The sequence below is a fragment of the Vombatus ursinus genome, unplaced genomic scaffold (genome assembly GCF_900497805.2).
Source record: "Vombatus ursinus unplaced genomic scaffold, bare-nosed wombat genome assembly UNPS02008996.1, whole genome shotgun sequence".
Taxonomy (NCBI): domain Eukaryota; kingdom Metazoa; phylum Chordata; class Mammalia; order Diprotodontia; family Vombatidae; genus Vombatus; species Vombatus ursinus.
Genome location: NW_020948774.1, coordinates 5,839,667 through 5,863,553, shown reverse-complemented (window position 1 = coordinate 5,863,553; position 23,887 = coordinate 5,839,667). Strand labels below are relative to the sequence as shown.

The 23,887-nt window shown below is 39.0% G+C and overlaps 1 protein-coding gene across 1 annotated transcript in view; it reads right to left on the bottom strand.

The window, feature by feature from the left end:
• The window catches only part of TIMP2 (TIMP metallopeptidase inhibitor 2), an 87,781-nt gene continuing 63,894 nt past the window's right edge, over positions 1-23,887 (bottom strand). The window contains exons 4-5 of the mRNA XM_027850180.1: positions 4,548-4,672; positions 1-1,572 (exon numbers count right to left, since the gene is read on the bottom strand). Coding sequence (XP_027705981.1) covers positions 1,375-1,572; positions 4,548-4,672 — 323 coding nt within the window. The 3' untranslated portion in view covers positions 1-1,374. The remainder of the gene's footprint in view (positions 1,573-4,547; positions 4,673-23,887) is intronic.

The window sequence follows — 23,887 nt, the reverse complement described above, 5'->3', positions numbered from 1 at the left end:
TGTGTGTGTGTGTGTGTGTGTGTGTGTGTGTGTGTGTGTGTGTGTGTGTATCTGTCTGTCTTCTGGAAGTAGGTTACTTTTACAACAGAGGCAAAAAGGAGATGATTAACTCCCTTTTACCATCAGTAAAGATATTTGCCTATCTTAATTCTAATCACTAGGGACAATGAACTATCTTTAGTATTCTACTCAGGGGTCATCTGATTTTCTTCACTATGTTGTGTTTCTGACATGGAAAATATAAGCAGATGGTAGTATACCTGGCATTTGGACTGATGACTTAAATCTTGAGATGAGATGCTTCTAAAGCAGGCCATGATGTCCTAGAGGAACCCAGGCAGAAATAAGAGCTTCATTTAACCTTCTTACCTCCAAAATCCCTTTCCTCCCTATGTAAGAATTCATAGGACTATATTGCTAGCCAAATAGCATTTGCAGAAACCTGAGAGCAAAATGGCAACTGTCAACCTCTTTGGGAGTCTAGAGGAACTTTAACACTAATGCTACATATCCATGTCATCTGCACAACTGCAGATGCCTTTTTCAAAGGCATGCCATGGAACTCTCAGGATTCAAAGCTAAGTATATAGACCAGAGCATCCTTCATTTCGCTTCCCTCATAAGTCTTTGATGTTTAGAGTGGAATCCAACAGATTCCCACTGTGGGAGACAGACTAAAACTGATAACAGTGTTCAGCTGGAAATTTTGTTGCCTCTGCATATTTCCAGGGTCCCTGGGGCTCCATTCTGTTGAGTGATAAGTTTTAGGTGCCTTCAAAACCAAGAAGTCTGGGTGCTGGTTGTACAAATGGCATTTCATGGACACTTACTGAGACATGAGATTCTGAGAACCTATGAAAGGCACAGACACAGGGAAATGGGGGTGGGAAGGAAGAAAAGGAAGGGCTTTTGGGAAAGGTAGGGACTGACATAGTGAGAACAGGGGGGAAGGAAGCTTTATGAAATGAGGGACATGCTACTCAAGATGAGAGATACCTGGTAGGCCTGCTACACAGAATCTTGCAATGAACCTCATTGGTTTCTGCTAAATGCAACATTCCAAAATACGGGTGCTGGTGGGGTAGAGATTTCCAGGGAATTTCCTGGTGGTTATCATTCTGAGGAATGAGAACTGAAAAATACAGCACTTAGCCTGAGTCTAGATAGGATGGGAACTCTGTGCCCTCCTTCTCCCTTTCCCTAGAGATGTAGTATCATGTTTGAAAAAAAAAAAAGGAAAATAAAAATCACACCTAATTTTGACACAATTGGATGATTATATTTTCATGCTGTTTCTTGGAAGTAATGTCAGAGTTGGACCTGTCTAAACTCTTGGAGGCTTTTCTATTGGCTGTTAGGGTTCTGCCAGTCCAGTTATGGGTCCTCAATATCAAGAAACTCCTGCTTGGGTGGTGCTGCCCCACGGTACCATGCACAGGAGCCATCACTCCTCTTGATACAGGCAAAATACTTTGCCTGATGCCCATAAATGATCTTCTCTGTGACCCAGTCCATCCACAGGCACTCATCTGGTGAAGATACATAACATGGGATCATGGGGCATCGAGAAATCTAGGGAGAAAATAAAAACAGGGTCACAAGACAGACCTAGGGGCAAAGACCAAATTAAGTGAAGAAGATTCTAGGATTTAAAGCTGTAAAAGACTATCTAGCCAAGATCTTTCATTCCATAGATAAAGAAAGAGTAGCCCAGAGAAATTTAAGTGATGCCCAAGGCCACACAAGAAGTAGAGGTCCCAGAATTGGGATTTTGAACTTATCTACTAGGACTAGATTTACTTGCTCTTCTTATCACACTGTTTTTAGATGGACTACCTCTTTTGAATCCATTTTGCAACCCAAAAGGAGGCAGTCTGGTCCAGGGGAGAAAGTCTGGAGCCAAGTGTCCACTATGCCATTGACTTGCAATATGACAAATACCTTGACTTTCTAAGCTTCATTGCCCTACTAGTGTGTTTGGAGCACATAAATACGGCCTGTCTCCCTTTCCAAATTCTCTGTTCCAGATTGATCATATTGGAAGAATGAAAAAGGGGAAAATATATTGAGTTTTGTGGAGACTAGCATTATACAAATGAAAAAGATTATTATAATCCAGTTTTGAGCCTAGGTGCTGGAAATTAGATGATGATCATCCTATTTATAGAGCAACTTGAGGCTATGCAAGGTAGTGAATACTTTCACCATGTCAAAAATCCAAAAAATCATGAAAGACTGAATTTTAATTATATGCTAGGTGATATATAACATTCTAAACTGTTCTTAAGAGTTAAAAGTTTAAATGTGGGACATTAACACTCTGCCTTTTTGAATTTCAAAAGGCTAAAGTGGGGGAGGGGATACATGAGGAAATATGAAAAGACCTTATGATCTTCTGAGCAAGGAAAAAAAATGGCTTGGGAAGCTACAGCTCATAAATTTAGTCCCAGCTCCCCCTGCGTCTGACTTACTGTCTGCCTAAAGTAGTTACCATTACTTTTTGTCACTCATTTTTGCTCCCAGTGGCATAGTGCCAGTATGAGAAAGGAAACCACAAGTCCAAGACTGGGAGAGGCTCTAGGATCCAAAGGATTTCTTCTAGGGACCCTCCATACCTGCTAAAATAATTGGGCAACTTAATACATTTACTGGAGAGTACTGCAAAAGTCCAGTCTGATGTTCTCAAGTGGAAAAAACTTTGCATTTAGAGACCAAAGACTGAGTTTGGATGTCAGGTTTGTTTTTTTTTTTGTTTGTTTGTTTGTTTTAAGTCAGGATTATGCCAAATGATTAGTTATCAAAGTGAAAACATCTCTCAGCTGATTTTGAAGAAGTCTCTTCCTCATGACAATATTTCAAACATCCTAGATCTACACATGCCTACAAGTGGAAGGGGCTTGAATGTTGGCAAGGGTCTAATACATGTGGCTCTGTTAGAAAAGGTACATATATGTGCTTATCTTTTTTAGCTGAAGTGCAAAAACATCCACAAGATTCACATTCTTCCTACTGAATTCCCTTCCAGGTCTCTTCCTTATCAGCTGCAGATCACATGGCCAGATCTGTCTACATTTGCTTATCCAAAGTTACTCCATTTCCCTTAAAAATGACCTGGCAAAGGTGAGCTTTGGAATCCTATAGCCATATTGTATTCCTTATGGCCATCATTTGCCACTACCCCACCATTTCTACCCCATGAAGTCCACTCCTTTCATAAAGCCTGGCCTTAGGAGCAGATTTGCTGAATTTAGATGAGTGATGCCATATAGCACAGGTGTGCACAGCATATCTCAAAAGGGTATACACCCAGAGCATTTTATTTTATTTTTTAAAAGGTGAACATTTACTGAGTAATCATAAAGTATATTATTTTTATTAATCAAACTGAAAAATAAAAGCTTAAACCTACTTTTAAAAAATTAACATCTAAACTTAAAATATACAAATGTTGCAATTTACTATTTTTTTTTTAAATAAAATTTTTATTTCTGGAGACTGGTTCTCCCTATCTCATCCAGGTGAGAAATATAGTAGCCATTCATGGGCCTGATTCCACCTATGATTGGCATAGAAACTTTAATTTACTTTGTTTATCTAACCTAGGTTGAATTAGCCTTCTTACCTCCTGGATTAGCCAGATTTCTCCCTTCCTCCCCCTCCCAGGGGCCTCACCATATTAGTACCCAATATTAGTGCAGACACCTAACTGGCTTAGCCCACTAAAGTTCAGAACTCCTAAACTAGTGATCTACCAGCCTCAGTTTCCTTGGTAGCAGGGACTACAGTTGTGCACTTCTATGACCAGTAAATTATTCCTTTTAATCAAACACTTTCCCTTATCCTAAAATACAGAACAACCTTCTTGGCTAAAAATGCATCTTTCCAACTGGATCCTGCCCCATTAGCCCCAACTCTGCTATCAAGGGTGATGATGGGATTTAAAGACTGGTTACCAGAAGTACAACCTTTAAAATTTATAATCTAACTTTAATACCTTTCTTGCCCATATCCATCAGATCCCTAGGGTCACACATGATGGGCTAAGCCATGGAAAACAAGGAGGAAGGCAGAAAGCTTGCCTGACTTAGAATGGAACTGGTTGCCATCAAGAAGAGGTAGTTTTAGGACAAATAAGGCAATGCCATAGAATGTGTCTAGGCATAAAAGGGCCCTGAATTTCGGGGCAATAAAATCACCATTTGTGAATGCCTCCCTGCGCTAGAGCCTAATGGAAGTTATGGAGGGTAATCAAGTGGGAACGAGAGGAAGGAAGTAGGAATAGCAGGAGTGGTTGTTGGAACCTGGAGTTACCAGAGATTGGGAAAACCAGCCACATCCTAAAAGGGCTCTCAAACCTAGGCAGCTTCACCAAAGTGAGAGGGCTGTGGCACATGAGGATGTACAGGTGCATACTTGACATAGTAAACCTGAATTCCACAGCACCATGGTAAACTGAAGGTTACCACGGAACCTCTGCTCTGATACTAAGAACTGGCTGATCAGTAGCCCTTGAATGATAGCAGAAATTATCTGCTTACTCCGCTTACCTTGCATTCACAACCCATCTGGTATCGCTGATTTAGACTCTTCTTCTGCGTGGTACTCAGGGTATCCCAGGGCTCGATGAAGTCACAGAGAGTAACATGCATTTTGCCGTTTCCTTCTGATTTTCCTGAAGAGATCCAAGAAAACAGTGAACTTGGCTTCTCTTTCTGCCCCACCCCTACCGCCCATCATTCATTGGCCTTTTGGCTTACTTAAGAGTGAGAGTTTAGTTTCACTGCTGGGTTTTCTAAAGTGAACAACACACTCTTGAGTGCAAACTTTAATTGAATCCAAAAATATTTAAAGCACCTCTACTCTGTGCAAGGCTCTAAAGTAACCACCAATCAATATTGGTCTACCTGAATTGAAATATAAAAGTGAATAAAAATGATCCCTGACCTCGTGAAACTTATTACTGGTTAGATAAATCTGCTGTGATTTCCCTGTCTAACTGGACATAGGTGAGTCCTAACAGTTTCTCACGATTTGCAGTGGCTTCCTGACAGCTCCCTTCTCTTTTTCTCTGCTAAAGACATCCAATGTCTTGGACAAACAGGAGAAAAAAAAACTGTATTCAGTGAATGACAGAATCTGATTTAAGGCAGGGTGGTCATTTTAAAAACTACTCTACTCACCCTTATTAAAATGATACCCTGTCAAAATGTCGAAATGCTAAGCAGCCAGAGTCTCTGACAGGCAGACTGAATAGAGAAGCTTTTCTATGAATGGAAGGATAGTGGCTTTCAATGTGGCATTTTCCCCTCACATTGTTATCTAAGCACAGCTTGCTTGACAGGATTTTAACAGACCAAACTTCAGTTATCTTAGGAGCAAATTTCATCTAGCAAAATCATGAATTGAAATTTAGAATAGCAAACAGTAGTGTAGCTGGTGAAAAGTATGCTGACATCACAAATGAATGAACAGTGGCCAGTCACCATGGGAGAGAAACCTTGGGTGCCTGAATTAAATAAAATCCTTTATGAATGAAAATCACTGTTTGAAGCAGTGCTCTCTTGGCATTTGGACTTCTTATACTTTGGTTTCTATTTTAATTGCTTGGCTTTCAAGGAACATTTTTATTTCATCTGGTTTCCCGTAGTAGTGTTTGGCCCTAACTGAAGGAGTCATTATCACTGTATGTTTTTTCTTGTATGTCTGAATATTTGGTGGAGTGATGAGAGAAGAAAAAAAAAGAAAGAAAAAAATCTGGTGCTTTAAAACACACACACACACACACACACACACACACACACACACACACACACCTGCACCACAGTGGATTTGGAGTTAGGAAGACATAAGTTCAAATCCCACCTCCAACATCCTTACTAGCAGCATGACCCTGGACAAATCATTTAACCTGTCTATGCCTCAGTTTCTTCCTCCATAAAATGGGGTTAGTAATAGCACCTAGCAGAGTTATTGTGAGTATCAAATGAGATAACAGTATATGGTGCTTTGCAAATTTTAAAGTACTATATACATAATAGTTATTATATATTAAAGGATATAAGATATCTTGTGCCCTCTGCCTGGATCAGTTATTTCTTAAAAAGAGGATCAAAAAAGAGCTGAAAGAAATGGAAGTGATGAATGATATATAACCTACCTGCTTGTCTTTATTTTTACAATTCTTTTCTTTATATAGACCTTCAAATCTCAGCTCTTCCTCCTACCCAATATAAAGAGGTCATTCATCAAGAATCTGTGCTTTCATTGGTTTGAGAACTCTGAAACCCTTCTGTGACTTAGAATCTTAGACAATTCCTTGATAGAGATGATGTGACTTGCCCACAGTCATCATATTAATAAATGTCAGGGGCAAGATTTGAACTTTGGACTTCAGGCCTCCAAGCTTGACATCCTACCCAGTACACTGACTCAAGTGAAAAAAATATCAGGCCTAATATTTCTCTAAATTCAATGAATTCTTGATTATGTAGGAGTTGATTTTCCAATCAATGCTTCTTTTCCCAAATTCATATAGCACTTTTACCTAGCATTCATTTTACAGGCTTAAATTGTTTTTAATCTCTTTATGCATTAAAAAAAAAAAAACAACCCTTCTCCCTGTCTAGAATACAGGTTCCTGGAGATCAGGGACTGAGTTCTTAGACCCTGTGATTCCCCCCTCTGCTAGCAAAGCATCCTTACATAGAGCAGGGCTCAATGGATAACTGTTCATCAGGATGATGAATATATTATCCAGTAACCTTATTTCTCATTTACTCATTCAGAAGAAAATATTAAGTCTGATAAATACAAGAACTTTGGAGATAGAGAGGTGAAAAAGATGCAGTTCCTGCCCTCAAGGAGTGTAAAGTTCAACAGGGAAATAACCCAAGCACAAATACTTACCTTCTTATCTGTATAAAGAGGACAGAGTACCATAGGTCAGTAGTCTCCAAAGTATGGAGTTTTTGACTCGATCTCAAGGGGGCAAGTGATTAATTAACCATTGCTATATATAGGCCTAAAGCTTAACTACCACAAAACTACACTCACCCTCATCCTCCACACTGCACCATTCTTCTACTTCCCTCCACTGTACAAGCTCCCAACCTCCCCTCTTCTGAACTGAGGATTGGTCTTCAAGGCAGAGCAGCTGTGCAGGAGGCAGTGGGCAAGTTCCAATCTCTCTCATCTCTCCAGCCTGTATCTACCTCATTCCTTCACTTGCAAGTTATGGTATCACCTTTCTGATATCATGGTCCTCTTCAAGAATAAAGGACAAACAACAACCTGTGAGGAGCTGCCCCACTGGGGACCAACTGGCCAGTTCCAGTTGTACAATGCAGTTTCCTTCCTTCCTTCCTTCCTTCCTTCCTTCCTTCCCTCCTCTCCCTCTGTCCACATAGGGTGCTACACCTTTACCTGTGGGTGCTCTACCCAAAGGAATACAAATTTTGATCACTGAAACTTTGCAAGATATCTTGGGGTTTATGGGCTAGATTTATTTTTTTAATCAATTAATTTATTTTAGGTTTCAACAATCACTTTCACAAGATTTTGAGTTCCAAATTTTCTCCCCATCTCTCCCCTCCCCTCACCCCAAGACAGCATGCATTCTGAATACCCCTTCCCCCAATCTGCCCTCCCTTTTATCATCCCCCCTTTCTCTTATCCCCTTCTATTTTCCTGTAGGGCAGGATAAATTTCTATACCTCATTGCCTGTACATCTTATTTCCCAGTTGCAGGTAAAAACAATTTTTAATATTCATTTTAAAAACTTTTTGAGTTCCAAATTCTCTCCCTTCCTCCCGCCCCACCCACCCTCATTGAGAAGGCAAGCAATTTGATATAGGTTAATACATGTGTAGTCATGCAAAACACTTCCATAACAGTCATGTTGCGAAAGACTAACTATATTTCCCTCCATCCTATCCTGTCCCCAATTTATTCTATTCTCTCTTTTGACCATGTCCCTCCTCAAAAGTGTTTGCTTCTGATTATCCCCTCTCCCAATCTGCCCTCCCTTCTATCATCTCCTTCCCCCCTATTTTCCTGTAGGGTAAGATAAGATTTCTGTACCCAATTGAGTGCATATGTTATTCCCCCCTTAAGCCAAATCTGATGAGAGTAAGATTGACTCATTCCCTCTTACCTCCTTCCTCTTTCTCTCCACTGTAAAAGTTTTTTTCTTGCCTCTTTTATGTGAGATAATTTACCCCATTCTACCTCTCCCTTTCTCCTCCCAGTACAATCCTCTCACCCCTTAATTTTATTTTATATATATTATCCCTTCATATTCAACTCACCCTGTACCCTCTGTCTATATGTGTATATATCTATATATATATCTATATAAATATATATATATATATATATATATATATATATAAATATATTTCCTCCAGCTACCCTAATACTAAGGTCTCATGAGTTACAAATATCATCTTACCATGTGGGAATATATACAGTTCAACTTTAATAAGTCCGTTATGATTTCTCTTTCCTAATTACCTTTTCACTTTTTTTGGGGGGGTTGTGAGGCAATCTGGGTTAAGTGACTTGTCCAGGGTCACATAGCTATTAAGTGTCAAGTGTCTGAGGGCGGATTTGAACTCAGGTCCTCCTGACTACAAGGTCGGAGCTCTATCCACTGCACCACCTAGCTGCCCCCGACCTGTTTACCTTTTCATGCTTCCCTTGAGTCTTGTACTTGAAAATCAAGTTTTCTATTCAGCTCTGGTCTTTTCATCAAGAATGCTTGAAAGTCCTCTATTTCATTGGATGTCTATTTTTTCCCCTGGAGGATTATACTCAGCTTTGCTGGGGAGGTGATTCTTGATTTTATTCCTAGCTCCTTTGACCCCCAGAACCTCGGAATATGATATTCCAAGCCCTCTGATCCCTTAATGTAGAAGCTGCTAAATCTTGTGTTATCCTGATTGTGTTTCCACAATTCTTGAATTGTTTCTTTCTGGCTGCTTGCAATATTTTCTCCTTGACCTGGGAACTCTGGAATTTGGCTATAATATTCCTAGGAGTTTTCCTTTGGGGATCTCTTTCAGGAGGTAATCAGTGGCAGGCAAACCTGGAATAGGCCTCAGGGAACTGAATCATTGGTTGCTGTGGTGGTTTCCAGACTTCTTAATCCTTAAATGCCAAAGACAACTTAGAAGGTCAGTAGGAAAGGTCTGTTAGACCCAGGTGAGAGAGGAATGTGGTCTGGCCTGAGCTTTGGTGCAGCCCTGATGGCGGCTGCTTCTGGAGCTCTCAGCCCACAGATGGTGTGAGGATTGAGCAGCTAATCAGAGAGAGATTGCAGAGATGTCTTTGCTGGCAGCAAAGCAGGATTCTTGTGCTTTGCCCGTGCTTGGATCTGGGTCACAGTCCTGGGTGGCAGTCCTGGCAAGAGTTGGAGCACTGGCATGGTGGAGCTTGTGGCAGCAGTGGAGAGGGAATCCTCCTCACAGTTCCAAGGCAGAAAAGAGTGCTTGTGGTCACTCATAGACCACAGCACAGGCCAGTAAAGGAATAAACACCTCTCTTTTGATTATACCACCTTTGAAGAACTGAAAATCTACAGGTCTCTAGAAGTATCTCTGAAAACAGCTGTACAAATCTCCTAAAGCTTGGGACAGTACACCCTCCACAATGGAAGCAGACCACTATCTTAACAAAGAGTTAAAGAGTCAAGTAATTGGCTGGGAACATGAGCAAACAGCAGAAAAAAAAACTCAGGCTATAGAATCTTACTTTGGTGACAAAGAAGATCAAAACATACAATCAGAAGAAGACAACAAAGTCAAAGCTCCTACATCCAAAGGCTCCAAGAAAAATATGAATTGGTCTCAGGCCATGGAAGAGCTCAATAAGGAATTTAAAAAGCAAGTAAGAGAAATAGAGGAAAAATTGGGAAGAGCAATGAGAGTGATGCAAGAAAATCATGAAAAAGGAGTCAATAGCTTGCTAAAGGAGACCCCCCCCAAAAAAATACTGAAGAAAATAACACCTTAAAAAATAGCCTAACCCAAATGGCAAAAGAGGTCCAAAAAGCCAATAAGGAGAAGAATGCCTTAAAAAGCAGAACTGGCCAAATGGAAAAGGATGTCCAAAAGCTCATTGAAGAAAATAATTCCTTAAAAATAAGAATGGAGCAAATGGAAGCTAATGACTCTATGAGAAATCAAGAAATTATAAAATAAAACCAAAAGAATGAAAAAATAGAAGACAGTGCGAAACTTATCATTGGAAAAACAAATGACCTGGAAAATAGATTCAGAAGAGATCATTTAAAAATTATTGGACTATCTGAAAGCCATGATCAAAAAAAGAGCCTAGACATCATCTTTCAAGAAATTATCAAGGAAAACTGCCCTGATATTCTAGAACCAGAGGGTAAAATAGAAATTCAAAGAATCCACTGATTACCTCCTGAAAGAGATCCCAAAAGAGTTTTCCTTTTGGGCCTGTGCAGCCCATGCTGAACTTCACTCTTCTCCCAGCCCAGCACAACAGACCTTTCCCATCAACCATCCAGGTTGTTTTGGACTAGAAATTTGTTTCACTCTGTCTTTTTGTGGGTTCTGCTGCTCTAGAATTTGTTCAGAGTCATTTTTTACAGGTATTTGGAGGGGTTTGGGGGAGAGCTCAAGCAAGTCACTGCTTTTACTTGGCCATCTTGGCTCCACACCCCCCACCCCTCCAAATTTTCTTCTTTAAGAACCATGCCTTAAACCCAAATAACTCTGGCTCTCACTGACCAGCCAACTATAGATACCAGCCCAAGCTGCACTTGGTCATTGTTTGGGCCCTGATGGCTCAGAATGACTGTAAATAGCAATTGTTTCTGTTTTGGACAAAAATCCCGAGGGTCTTCCTCTCCCAGATTGATTTTTTTTTTGAACTAGGTAAAAGAGGCCTTTCTTTGCCTCATTTCTTACCTAGCCTTAATCACTGAATGGGCATTGCCTCAGTCAAACTGAGACCTGGGAAAGACCTTAGCTTTAAAAGGCCAAGGTCTCCAACTTCATTCAGGGCCATCTCCAGTCATCCTGATCTATATCACTGGACCTAGATGACTCTGGAGGAGAGAGTGAGGCTGGTAACTTTGCACAGACCTCCCTCACTTAATCCAATTCACTTGCAAGTCATGGCGTCACCTTCCTGATGTCATTGTCCTCTTCAAGAATGAAGGACAAACAACAAACAACAACTACCTCATTCCCACATTCCCTTATGACTTTGGCAGACACCCCCTGCTAGAGAGTCTCTGTGGCAATGGCTGGTAAGTAAGGGCCCTGCCAACCCTTCTACATTTTCAGTGGTCAAGAATGAGTGGCTCAGGATAAGCAAGTCTGGATGAGTTACAATCTACATCCCACATCTTTCACATTATCTTTCCCTCCAAATCAATTCCCCCTCTCCCTCTCCTCTAAAGTTCTCTGAAAAGATTTGGTACCACCCTTTGTACAGTCATCTTGGCTCATGAGTTCAGTATCATCTTTGACTCCTCTCTCTAGCTCACATTACACATCCAATTGGTTGACAAATTTTGTCATTTCTGCCACTACATCCCTCACATCTGTCCTCCTCTTTCTATTCATAAAGCTACTATCCCAGTTCAGGCCCCCACACAATAGTCTCCTAATGGGCTTTCCTGTATCATCTTTCCCCTCCCCAAACCATTTTCTACCCAGCTGCCAAAGCAGTTTTCCTAAAGCACAGGTCTGTCCATGTTGCTGCTCCCCCCTCCCATATTAAATTTCAGTGGCTTCCTATTGATCCTAGGATCATATTATTTACTCTTTATTTTGTCCTTTCAAAAATTTTTTTAAGTTTTATAATGTATATAATTATCAGCAGAGTAAAATGTATATAATTTTAGATATTTATATGTGAATTATTTATCTCTACATAGAGATAGAGGTATAAGAATATTAAGCACATGTATTGAAGATTTTTTACTGATATGGTTGTGTTACCAAAAACATCTGGGGAAAATGGCAATGAGGCAGCAAGGTACTGAAGAGAGGAAGGGAATGGAAGGAATTTCCTTTAGCTGTCCAAGGTCTCAGTAAAGTAGGACGCTAAGCCATGTGCTGAAAGTGAGTGAGACAGGAATGGAATTGCAGGCCTGAAGACAGAACACTTTTGGAATAAGGTCTACCGAGTAATTCTCTTTCCTTCAACTTTCCTTTTGGATACTTCTTCAGAAATAGGAAGGGACACAGGGGCAATGACGTGCAGAATCTATGAAGGGGAAGGAACCTCAAAGACCATGTCGTCCAACCTTTTCCTGACCTCTTCTGCAACATTTCCAGAAGAGAAGATGCAATTAAATTATTTCAATTTTGATCAGTAAGCAACAATTTTTAGTAGAAACAACACTGCTTGTTAGGCCAAAAAGATTTTAGGAAGCATCCTTGAAATTGCAGCGTCTATCAGTGCTTAAAATGTCTCTAGTAGGGATGAGAGTTGGCTGTAGCAGGTTTAAGGTCCTACTGAAGAAAGCATTCGGAAGTTTTCTGGTTCATCATCCAAATCATGTCCCCTGACTGTGGGCATCTGCCATGGCTCTCGTAAGCCCTCTTCTGTTCTTCTTCTACATTCCAGTTCCAGCCCCAGTCTCTTCTGTGAGCTTTAATCATTCATCACCAATTGCCTATTGGACATTTCAAAGTGGATGACCTGGAGATTTCTTAAATTCAATGTGTCCAAAACAGAGTTCATTATCGTTCCCTCATCACATCCCTTGTCCAAACTTCCCCTCTTTTGCCAAAGACACTACCATTTTTGCCATGAGGCAGGTTTATAACTTCAGCATTATTGACTCCTCACTCTCCCTTCACTCTCACACCACATATTAAAACAGTTGCCAAATCTTGCTGTTTCAACCTTCACAACATCTCTAGCATCTGACCCTTTTCCTCTACCTTAGTTCAGGCCTCCATTGTCTCTCACCTAGGTTACTGCAGTGGCCTCCTTTCTTCAAGTCTCTCTCCACTTCCAGTCCATCTTACTGCTATGAAAGTGACTTTCTTTAAGACTAGATATGACTATGTTAATTCTCTCTTCACACAACTCCAGTGGTTCCCTAGTGCCTCCAAGATTAAATATAAATGCATCTGTTTGGCTTTTAAAGCCCTATACAACCTGACCCCATATTTTCTGTTGGTTGTACATTAGTCCCAATCCTGAACTCTCCAGTCCTACCAAGCTGGCCTTCTCTATTTTCCTCCCATGCCACACCCTTACCTCCAGTTTATAGCAGCTGTCCCTCATGCCTGGAATGTACTTCCCTTCCTACTTCTGCCTCAGACAATCCCTCTATTCCTTCAAGATTCAGATCTTCTACATGAAGATTCTACGTGATCTTTCCTGAGCTCCACAATTGCTAGTGTCTCCTCTTCCAATACACCTTGTATTATTTGTATTTATTCCGTATATACTTTTATATGTATTTGATGCCCTAGTTAGGTTTGTTTCCTTGTAAGGTTTGTATAATCTACTGTATTTGTATCCTAAATATTTAGCACATAGAAGCTACTTAATAAATGCTTCTTAGCTGATTGATACCAGAAAAAAAATTGGGGGGCTTATTTTTCAATTTGTAAATTAATGGGAAGAATCAGGAGTGGAACACAGAAGTGATAACACTTTAAAGGGACACTGAATCTGATTGTCTTCTGCAGTGCCAAAACCAAACATGTGAAGCTGAGTCACTCAAACCAAGAGGCGATACCCTCTACAGAGTAATGCAGTCATTCACTAAAGTACAGCTAGTTCTGGCTAAGTGGTTTTGTTGTTCCCTATGATTTCTGGTTAATCCTTGGCTAAGAGGGTGTCCCAACGCCACAAGCACAGAGACTGTCTCCCAAGACTTACTTAGGAAGTAAACAACAGATTCTATTTAGAGTCATCTGACTGAACCTGGGAAAGAAAGTTAAATCAGTCACTGTGTGAGGAGGGGAGCAGAATTTGCAACAGAATAAGTTAATCTTGTCTTTTCTATGATGTTTACTAACTGTACCACATGTGATAAAATGCTCCCTGCTTGGCAGAAATGCTGATGATGTCTCAGGGTCTCTGGCCAACTGGCAGGCTACAATATAGCAAAACTGTGACATAGTCTATATCATGAATTGTTCATCTTTTTTGGCAGTCTGGTAAGGCCTAAAGACCCCCTCCCAGAATGATGCTTTTAAATAAATAAAATAAAATGCATAGGACTAATAATGAAACCAATTATATTGAAATGTTGTTGTTCAGTCATTTCAGTTGTGTCTGATTCTTTGTGACCCCATTTGGGGTTTTCTTGGCAAAGATACTGGAGTGATTTGCCATTTCCTTCTCCATTTCATTTTACAAATGAGGAAACTGAGACAAACAAGGTTAAATGACTTGCCCAGGATCACACAGCTAGTAAGTATATGAGACTGGATTTGAACTCAGGAAGATGACTGTTCCTGACTTTAGGAGGGGCACTCTAGCCTCTGTGCTACCTAGCTGCCATATGTTGAAATAACGATGCATTTTTTTTATCCAAGTTCATAGACCCTCTAAAATCTATCCACAGACCTCTCTGTGGATCCCAGTTTAAAATCCCTGGCACAGTTAAGACACTGGAAAATGATGACAGAGTACTGGCTTCCCCCACAGGTATTTTTCTTTGATCATAAAAATGACAGGATGTTGGAGACGAAAGGAACCTTACAGATTATTAAGTCCAACTCATTTTAGAAATCCAATCTATAAGTGCTTATTTATTAAGGGTCTGCTGGGTGAAAGTCATTGTGGTAGAGTACAATGACAAAACAAAATACAGGAACTGTCCTCAAGGAGATCACATTCTACTTGGGAGGGAAACAATATGTAAATGGAGAAGTATTTACACAATAATTTGAGGATAAAGGTGAGAACACTAATAAATAAGGGGATCAGGAAAGGTTTCCCATAAGATGTCACATGAGCTAAAGGTTTCCTTCCTTCAAGACCCAACTCAAGCACCACCTTCTACATGAAGGCTTTCCTGATCCTTAAATAGTCCCCTCCCTCTCAGCCTACTTTGTGAATAACGCCTTTCTATTTATTCTGTTTATCTTAGTGTGGTATAGAGAGGCATATGGTCCAGTAGAAAGATAGCGGGCCTTATAGTAGGGAAGACCTAGATTTAAGTCAGCCTCTTTTACATAATAGCTATGTGACCATGGATTGGTCACTTAATCTTTCAATGTTTTAGGCAATCCTCTAAGACGGTAAGGTGCAGGAAAGGTGCTGATCTGCTTGGTAAAAGGAGTTTTCTCCATGCCAATAAAATCACAGGTCCAGTACCAAATTTATTTTGTATATACTTATCTATGTATTTATTATCTCCCCAGATAGAATGTAAGCTTCTTGTGAGTAGGGATCATTTTATTCATTGTATTTGTAGCCATGGCTCCTCACACAATATCTGGAACATAGCAGGTACTTAATAAATACTTATTGATTGAGTGAAAGTATACTAATGTGCAATAAGCCTGAAAAGGTGGACTGCAGCCACACTTTGAAAGGCTTTCAATGTCAAGCTGAGGAGTTTTTATTTTATTCTAGTGGCATCAGGACTCTGAATTAGGGGAATGACTTGGTCAGAAGTATGTTTTAGGGAGATTATATTGCCAGAAAGATGGTTTGGAGAATGGAAGAGACTGGAAGCTAGGAGTCCAATTAGGAGACTGTTGCAATGGTTGTTGTCCTTCATTCTCAAAGAGGACCAAAATGACATGACTATGTTGGGGTCCAGGTACGGTGTGTCCATCTATGGCTTATCAGACCAGTATGAGCTCAGAATGCTGTACCACAGGTTGGGCACAAATAGGCCATATTTGGAGTTGTGATGTCTAAATTTGCACATCTCATGTTTCTTTTGAGCTACTGCAATTCTGCTTTGCTCATAAAGCACAGCACCTTCTTTGATGCAGGCATATCATGCTGATAAATAGTTCAGCAAGAGATGATGATGAGGGATTGAACTAGGGTAGTAGCTGTAGAAAACAAGACCCAAAGAGGTAAAACAAAGTTGTCTAGAATCACATAGCAAGTAAAGAGTACAGTGAGACTCAAATCCAGATTTTCTAACACCAAGTTCAAGCTCTTTAGAGCCACAGGGAATCTCAGAGTTATATTCAGGTAAAAGCCTGTGAGGAAAACAGGATGCTTTGTGAACTTTGAGGTTGATCAAGTTGAATTAGTCTTTTAACTGAGTGACAGGACAAAAATTACAGCAATATCTTTTCAGTTGTTTTCCTCTCTGCCACTTGAACATGGGATGTTAAGGTAGCAGATATATTTTTGGGCAGTGATTAAGTAGGAAATGTGGATTCCTTTCAGGAATTAAGAGGCTTCTTGATTTTGGGAGGAGGAAGCATGATCTCAGTCCAAGGCTCCCAGAAAACCAAGTCTCAATTCATGAGGGTGTTCTGGTGTGCAAGAGGATGCCATTTTGGGGTAGACCAGAATGGCAACAGCATGACTGAGCATGGACTTCATTTATGTGACTACTCATTCTATGTGACTCTTGTCCAAGTCTTCTCATAGAGTACTCAATGTGCTGGGGACCTTCCTCAATCAATTGATCAGCTACTATTTATTAAGCATTCCTAGGTGCCAGGCACTGTGCTAGGTGCTAGGGACACACATACAAAGAATTAAACAATCCCTACTTAAAATGAGCTTACGTTGTAATGAGGGATACAAGTCATATGAAAATTTATTTTATCTAGTGGTTTGCAGTATATGAATAACTTTAGGCATTTCCCCAAGAATTATGTGGGAAACTATTTGTGACTTTCACTGAGCATTAATCTGTCCCAGCTGTAGTTAGTTGTACATTTTTGTTTCCATTCTCAATTCTTCCTCTATTTCTCAAATCAGACTTCTAAATTATGTTTTCCTTCAGCCCTCCGAGGTGGCCAGTAGCACTTCTTCCATGAGAGAAGTATATTGGAAATTTATACTTTTTTTTTTTTGGTATAACTATGAGTCCAAAGGGTTACTATAGAAATAGATACCGTTATTCATCAGTTACGCTTCTAAAATACACTAAGATTCTTTCTCTGTCAAGTCATGTTTTCTAAACAGGGGATTATATGTATAGACAAAATAATTACTCAGGAGAGTTTGTGACAAAATTGAGATCTCAGCACCATGTAAATCATTGTTCTTAGATGATCTTATGGTTGGTCGGTTTGTTGACTATAACATAACCAAACTTGTGACTTAATGGGCAAATGAGATGTGCTAGAGTAGTTTTCTTAATGTCTATTCCTCTACAATCACTTAAATGTTTTATCTTTATATAAGAAACACCTTGTACTTTGTATGATTATAGTGGGGAGATCAGCTGTCGGTGTACCAAGTATCATCAATACTTTTGCAGAGCCTTCCCTGTTTGGTCATAATTCAGGAACTTTAAGGTTCCTTCCTTCATTTTAGCACCTAACTTCTATATAATCCACCATCTTCTGCTTTAAGCCAGGAATGCCTTGCTTGTCTCTATTTGTTTAAATTGGGGTTCTCCGTTGTTGTGGTGTGTTGAATAAAATGTTGATGGTTGTTAAATACAGAAAATGGTGCCTGAGTTTCATCATAAAGGAAGAGCAAGACTCCATAAGGCAGAGGTAAGGAAGGAGTGCATTGCAGGCATGGGGGACAGTCAGTGCAAAGGCATGGAAATGAGAAATGAACGGTCATGTATGAAGAACAGAGAGAAGGCCAGTTTGGCTGGGTCACAGACTGTGATCTCTTGATGTTTGGTGGCACATAGCAGGCACTTAATAAATGCCTGTTTCCTTAATTTCTTTTCTATTCAAATCTACTATCCATCTCTTCTTTGCTTTTTGCTTGACCTGTAATTTTAATTCTTTGGAGATTGTGGTATTCCATGCTTTACAGTTAAAGAGCATTACTAAAAGAATGTTGGTGTTAAAAATATGGGCCTTTACTCAAAAGAGAAGTTGGGGTCTTTTTTCAGTGAATGTTAGCCAGAGAATAATGACAGACAGCATTTCTGTAGCTCAAGGTTGATTAATCATTTTACATATACAGGGGGTCCCAAAAGTCTAAGTGCATTTTAAGCTTTACTAAAGCTACTAAAGCTTAAAACTCCACTAAGACTTTTGGGATCCCCTGTATTATAACAACATTATGAAGTAGATACTTTAAGTATTCTTGTCCCTATATCACAGATGAGGAAATGGAAACTCACAGAGGTTAAACACTTTGCCTATATTCACATAAGCTAATAAGTATCAAGGCTGATATTAGAACCCAGATCTTTCCAGACACCAAGTGCTGGCTCTTTCCACACTATCCTACATTGTCACTCTTAGGAATTTCAGGTACTGTTTTGACTATACCAAGTTAGAATCATTTATATAAACTTTTAATTGTCTATAACACAGTTCTTGATATTTCAAAATATTGCTTATTTTCCCTGTGAATAAACCATACTAAACAAACACACACACACACACACACACACAGAGAAACACACACACATATGTGTCTGAATTGTTTGGCTGCAGGATGCATGTGAAATTAAACTAGTAACAGTTTGCTGCTACAGAGGCATGAGCAAAAGGGGCAAGAGGCCAATAGGAGATCAAATCTCTGAATCATCCAAGTAGGCTCAAGAACCAAGGTCATGTGGAAAGTTCAGTGCCTTGAGAGTTAAGAGATTAGGAAAGTTTAGAAACTTTAGAATAAAATCAAGAAGAAAGCTACAAGTCTGAAGGCAAAGGTCCCCAGAAACAGTTCTATGAAGGAGCATGATTCATAGTTTAGGACACTATATTTTACACAGCTAAATGAGATTAATCTCAGGTCAGTTCTCATTAGTACCTGCTGCCCCTGGCCACCCTACTAGCTTAGGCCAAGTCTGGGATTTCTTCCCATCATTCACAGTCTTTTTAATATAAGGATAAGATACATCTCACTTGTACCAGTATCTAGACTATGACCCACAGGGAAAGACACAAAACATAGGACCAGTTGATTAAAGGAAATTCATTTACCAAACACTGTAGGGAATGAGTTTCTGGGAGAACATTATTACCATTTTATATTATCTTATCATTCAAAAGGATAGAGATTTGAGAGATTTGGATTTGGGAATCCTGGTAGGTGATCATAGACTGTGATGGAAGGGACCTTAGAGGGATCTAGTCCAACCCCCTCATTTTACAGATAAGGAAAATGAGGCTGGGGTGGGGCTAAGTGTCCTGTCCAAGGTTATACAGGTACTATCTGTTGAAGGCAGCTTGTCTCTGATTTCAGAGCTAGTACTCTTTGCACTGTTGCAGGTAGATAAGAAATGAGATTACTCAGGAAGAAAGCACAGACAGTGAAGAAAACAGGGTTAAATGAGAATAATGTATGTGAAGTACTTCAAAAACTGTGAAGGGTACTATATAAGATATAGTTATAATTATTTTCAAAAGAGGATCTGGAGAAAAAGAAACACTTCTCCCACTTCCAAATTCTCAATGACTATAACTTATGCCACATGCAGTTTTTTTTTCTAATTAGTCTCATTTTCTGAGCTGTCAACACCAGCAGTTTCTGTTTAAGACTTTTTAAAAATCATTTTCACAGACTTTAAAAGCCTAAAAGCTTGCCCATATTTAATGTGTTTCTCCTCTTTTACATTAACTTACTTTTTGATTTGGTTGTGCTTTCAGATATAGACTAATTTATTTCACATGCTTTTGTTAAGCAAAGAACAATGAGTGTAGGGGTAGGAGAAATCCAGCTGGGCACTGAGTCCTGGAAATGAATTCTGAGAGCTCCTACCTGGACTATATAGTAAGGAGACTATTTAGGCACAGATTGTGTTGAGAAACTGTGTTGAGTCTATAAGATTTGAGTATCTTCAGAGATGAAATAGTTTAATCCTAAAAAATTAGTGGGTCAGTGAACAAATATAAACAATAGATAATTTCATCAAATAAAATGATGAGCCAACATGCCAACCCTTTTAGGATATGAAGAAATCCTCCCACACACTTGTGCCAGCAAAAACCCTGAAGTCCCACCAGACTGTATAAGGATCAAGAAATACAGTGAGAAATTACAGCAAATGACTTTTTCCTCCCCAGAACCACAGAAGTTATTGAGAAGCCCAGGAAAAGGGACTTCTTTAGCAAAATCAGTACCAGCACAACCATTGTTGAGATATGTATGTAATTAAGAGCAGAGGGCTCCCATAAGAGTACGAGAATAGGTAACATGGAAACTGCAGGAAGTGGCAACAAGAGGCTGGACCATTTGGTGTCACAATACCAAGACCAGGACAGCCCAGAGCTCAGAGCTCTGTCCTGAGACACCACAGATCCAGCCCTGTGAAACTCACAAAGTGGGGAAGTATCTCCACAAGGTAGAGATGAGTGCAAGAACCCAGGAGTACAGGGTGAAGCCAAACAGGGCTGACCACCATCCAAAAGCACAAAGGGGGCAGAGCCTAACCTTGGTACAAGGTCTTACTGTAGGAACTGTCAAGATGAATGAATCAAAGAAAACACTGAACAATATCAACAATTATTCTTTTGTGTATATGAGAATTTTTTTTGGTGTTTAAATTTAGAATTAAAGAAAATTTATCAAAAAATAAACAAATAGGGAAAATTGAAGTGGAAGCAGCTTTAGGGGGAAGATAAAAAGTTCAATTTGTGATGTGTTCAATACTCCTGTTAAATGTTCAATAAATACTTCTGAAATAAAAAAACTCAACGAAAACTGAACAGAACAGTTAATAACTTCAGGAAAGAAATAGGAAAAAATAAGCTCACAAAATTATTAACCTTTCCATATATTAGCAACAAAAACCAGCAAGGAAGAGATGTAAAAAGCAATTTCTTGCAAAATAACTATAATGTATAAAACATTATGGAGTCTAACTACAAAAATATCTACAGGAATTACATGAATATAAATACAAAACACAAAAATAGAGACCTGAATAATTGCTTATAGTTGGGCCATGCTCATATAATAAAAATGAAAATACTACCTCAATTAATTTGCGAATGCAGTTCCATACCAATAAGATTACCAAATGGTCACCTTACAGAACTAGAAAAAGTACTAATGAAACTCATTTTGAAGAACATTTGGGTTATGAAGAAGTAGTTCTCAAAAGAAGGAAGGCAAGCTATCAATAACCTTAAGAAAAAAATTCTCCATAGCACTAACAATAAGATAAATGTAGATGAAAAGAACTCTGAGATTCTATCTCATACCTATCAGATTGGCAAAGATGGCAAAAACAAAAAAAATGACAATTTTTGAAGGGGCAGGGCATGGTGGTGGTGATGGGATTAATGTGGCACAGGCATCGCTAATGTACTGCTGATGCAGCTGTGCAGTGGCCCAACCATTCCAGAAAGCAATCTGAAACTATTCCCTCAGAGTTACTCATCTGTGCATACCCTTTGACCCAGCATTATCAATCCTAGGCTCACAGTACAAAAAGATCAAAAAGAGAGGGAAAGGATCCATATATACAAAAATATTTATATTTTCAATACTTTGTGGTATATCAAATGGCTCTTTGTTTCTATCTTTTGACCACTTATTTGTTCAGGAAAGGCCAAATATAGATAGAGACACAGAGATGTATAGATCCATCCACAGAGAAATATCTATATCTCCATTGATATAGATGTCTTTAATATCTCTTATTATCTTGGCACAGTCAACCATTAACACTATTTAAGTTGCTCTTTCTTTCTTTAACTGTGCATGTACAGGTATTGAGTGTGCTTTGGAAGGTTGACCCTAAGTCATTTTGTGCATTTCTAGTTATTTTAAATGAGACTTCTCTTTCTATTATTGCCTCCTGAATTTTGCCTTATTATAGAGAAATCCTGTTGATTTTTGTGGGTTTATTTTGTAGCTTACAACTTTGCTAAATCTGTTAATTGTCTCAATTAGTTTCTTTGTTGAGTCTTTCAGATTTTCTAAGCAAAACATCATGTCATCTGAAAATAGGGATGATTTTTTTTCCTCCTCTTTTCCTAAGCGTGGTGCCTTCAATTTCTTTCTTATCATATTGCTAGCATATCTAGAACTATATCAAATAATAGCAAGGAAGGGGAACAGCTTTGCTTTATTCCTGCTTTTTATTGGGAAAGCTCCTAATATTTCCCCATTGCATATAATGCTTGTTTTTGGTTTTGGATAGATACTTTTTGTCACACAGTAAAATAAGATCTCTCTATCCACGGGTTAACTTTTTTAAAAAAATCATGGATCTCTTTGGCAGTTTGGTGAAACATACAGATCCTTTCTCAGAATAATTTTTGTAAATGCATAAAATAAAATACATGGAAACCAAAAGATTACAAAGGAAACCAATTATATCCCAATATAGTTATCAAATTAGTTTTTTTAAAAAAGTTCATGGAACCACAAGTTAGAAACCCCTTCTCCATACCTACACTTTGTAAGATTTTTATACTTAACATTCTTTTTTTTTTCTAAAAAAATTAATTAATTAATTAATTTTTTGGTGAGGCAATTGGGGTTAAGTGACTTGCCCAGAGTCACACAGCTAGTGAGTGTTATGATCTGAGGCCAGATTGGAACTCAGGTCCTCCTGACTCCATGGCCGATGCTCTATTCACTGTGCCACCTAACTGCCCTAGCATTATCTTTTATCAACAGAATTTTCTGTATCTATTGAGATAATTAATAGTTGAGAGTAGTCATAGTGATACTAAAAATTGAAAGAAAGAAAATGGCATCAATGAATCATTAAAAAAAAGTAAACAGAGGAGAATAGTAGACATTTCAGAAGGAGACAAACAAGTAGGGCAAAAAATTTTTAAAAACTTTTTTAAAAAGGGGCAGCTAAGTGGTGCAGTAGATAGAACTCTGGCCTTGGAATCAGGAGGACCTCAGTTCAAATCTGACCTCAGACACTTGACACTTATTAGCTGTGTGACCTTGGGCAAATCACTTAACCCCAATTGCCTCACCTAAAAGGCAAAAAATAAAAATAAAAAACCCAAGTGGAATGTGGTGGAAATTCATTTTCACTACACAGTTCTTATTTTTATCTGTATATGGAAATGTTTGTGTTTATTGCTAACTGCCAAGTTCATAATAATAAAAAGAAAAATTTTTAAAAAGAAAAAAAGCTGCATCTAACTCAAGAAACACAACCCACTTCCTGAACCAACTTTCTTTAGTTATTATATATTTATATATAGTGATAAATAATATATAGTTCTATATTATTTAGTTATTATATATATATATATATATATCTTCTTTGTTATTGCTTTTTCAGACTCCTTCCTCTAGGAAGTAAATACAGGCAGAGATCTGCAGAAGTTCTGAAAGGTAGGCAGACCTTGGGATGTGTTTCAGACCACAATCATATCATGTGAGTTGGAAGGGTCTTCTAGTGGCCATCTATTCCATCCCACACCTGAATATGAATTCTTTTTATGTTATATTCCACAAGCAGTCATCCATGCTCTTTCAGCCTGGCCATCTGACCTGCTCTGGTTGCTGAATCTTCCTCAAATTCCAGAGACCAAAGGGCTGGAGGAGCTTGGAAACTTTCACCTCAAATTTGGACTGCTGGGATTAGTAAGACCTCTCTAAATCTTGGACATTTTTCTGGCCTGATGCCACCATTTCCCCACTAATTTGGAACTGTGATCAAGTCAACACCATATCATTGCTTTGGGAAAGGGTGTGTCTCTGACAGCCCTATTTTTCCTGGGTGTTTTAGATCTGTAAACTTATAGGATTGTTGTTTGACCTTCATTCTAGAAGAGGACCATGACAGGAAGGTGATGCCATGACTTGTAAGTGAATTGGATTTAAGTGAGGGAGGGGTGT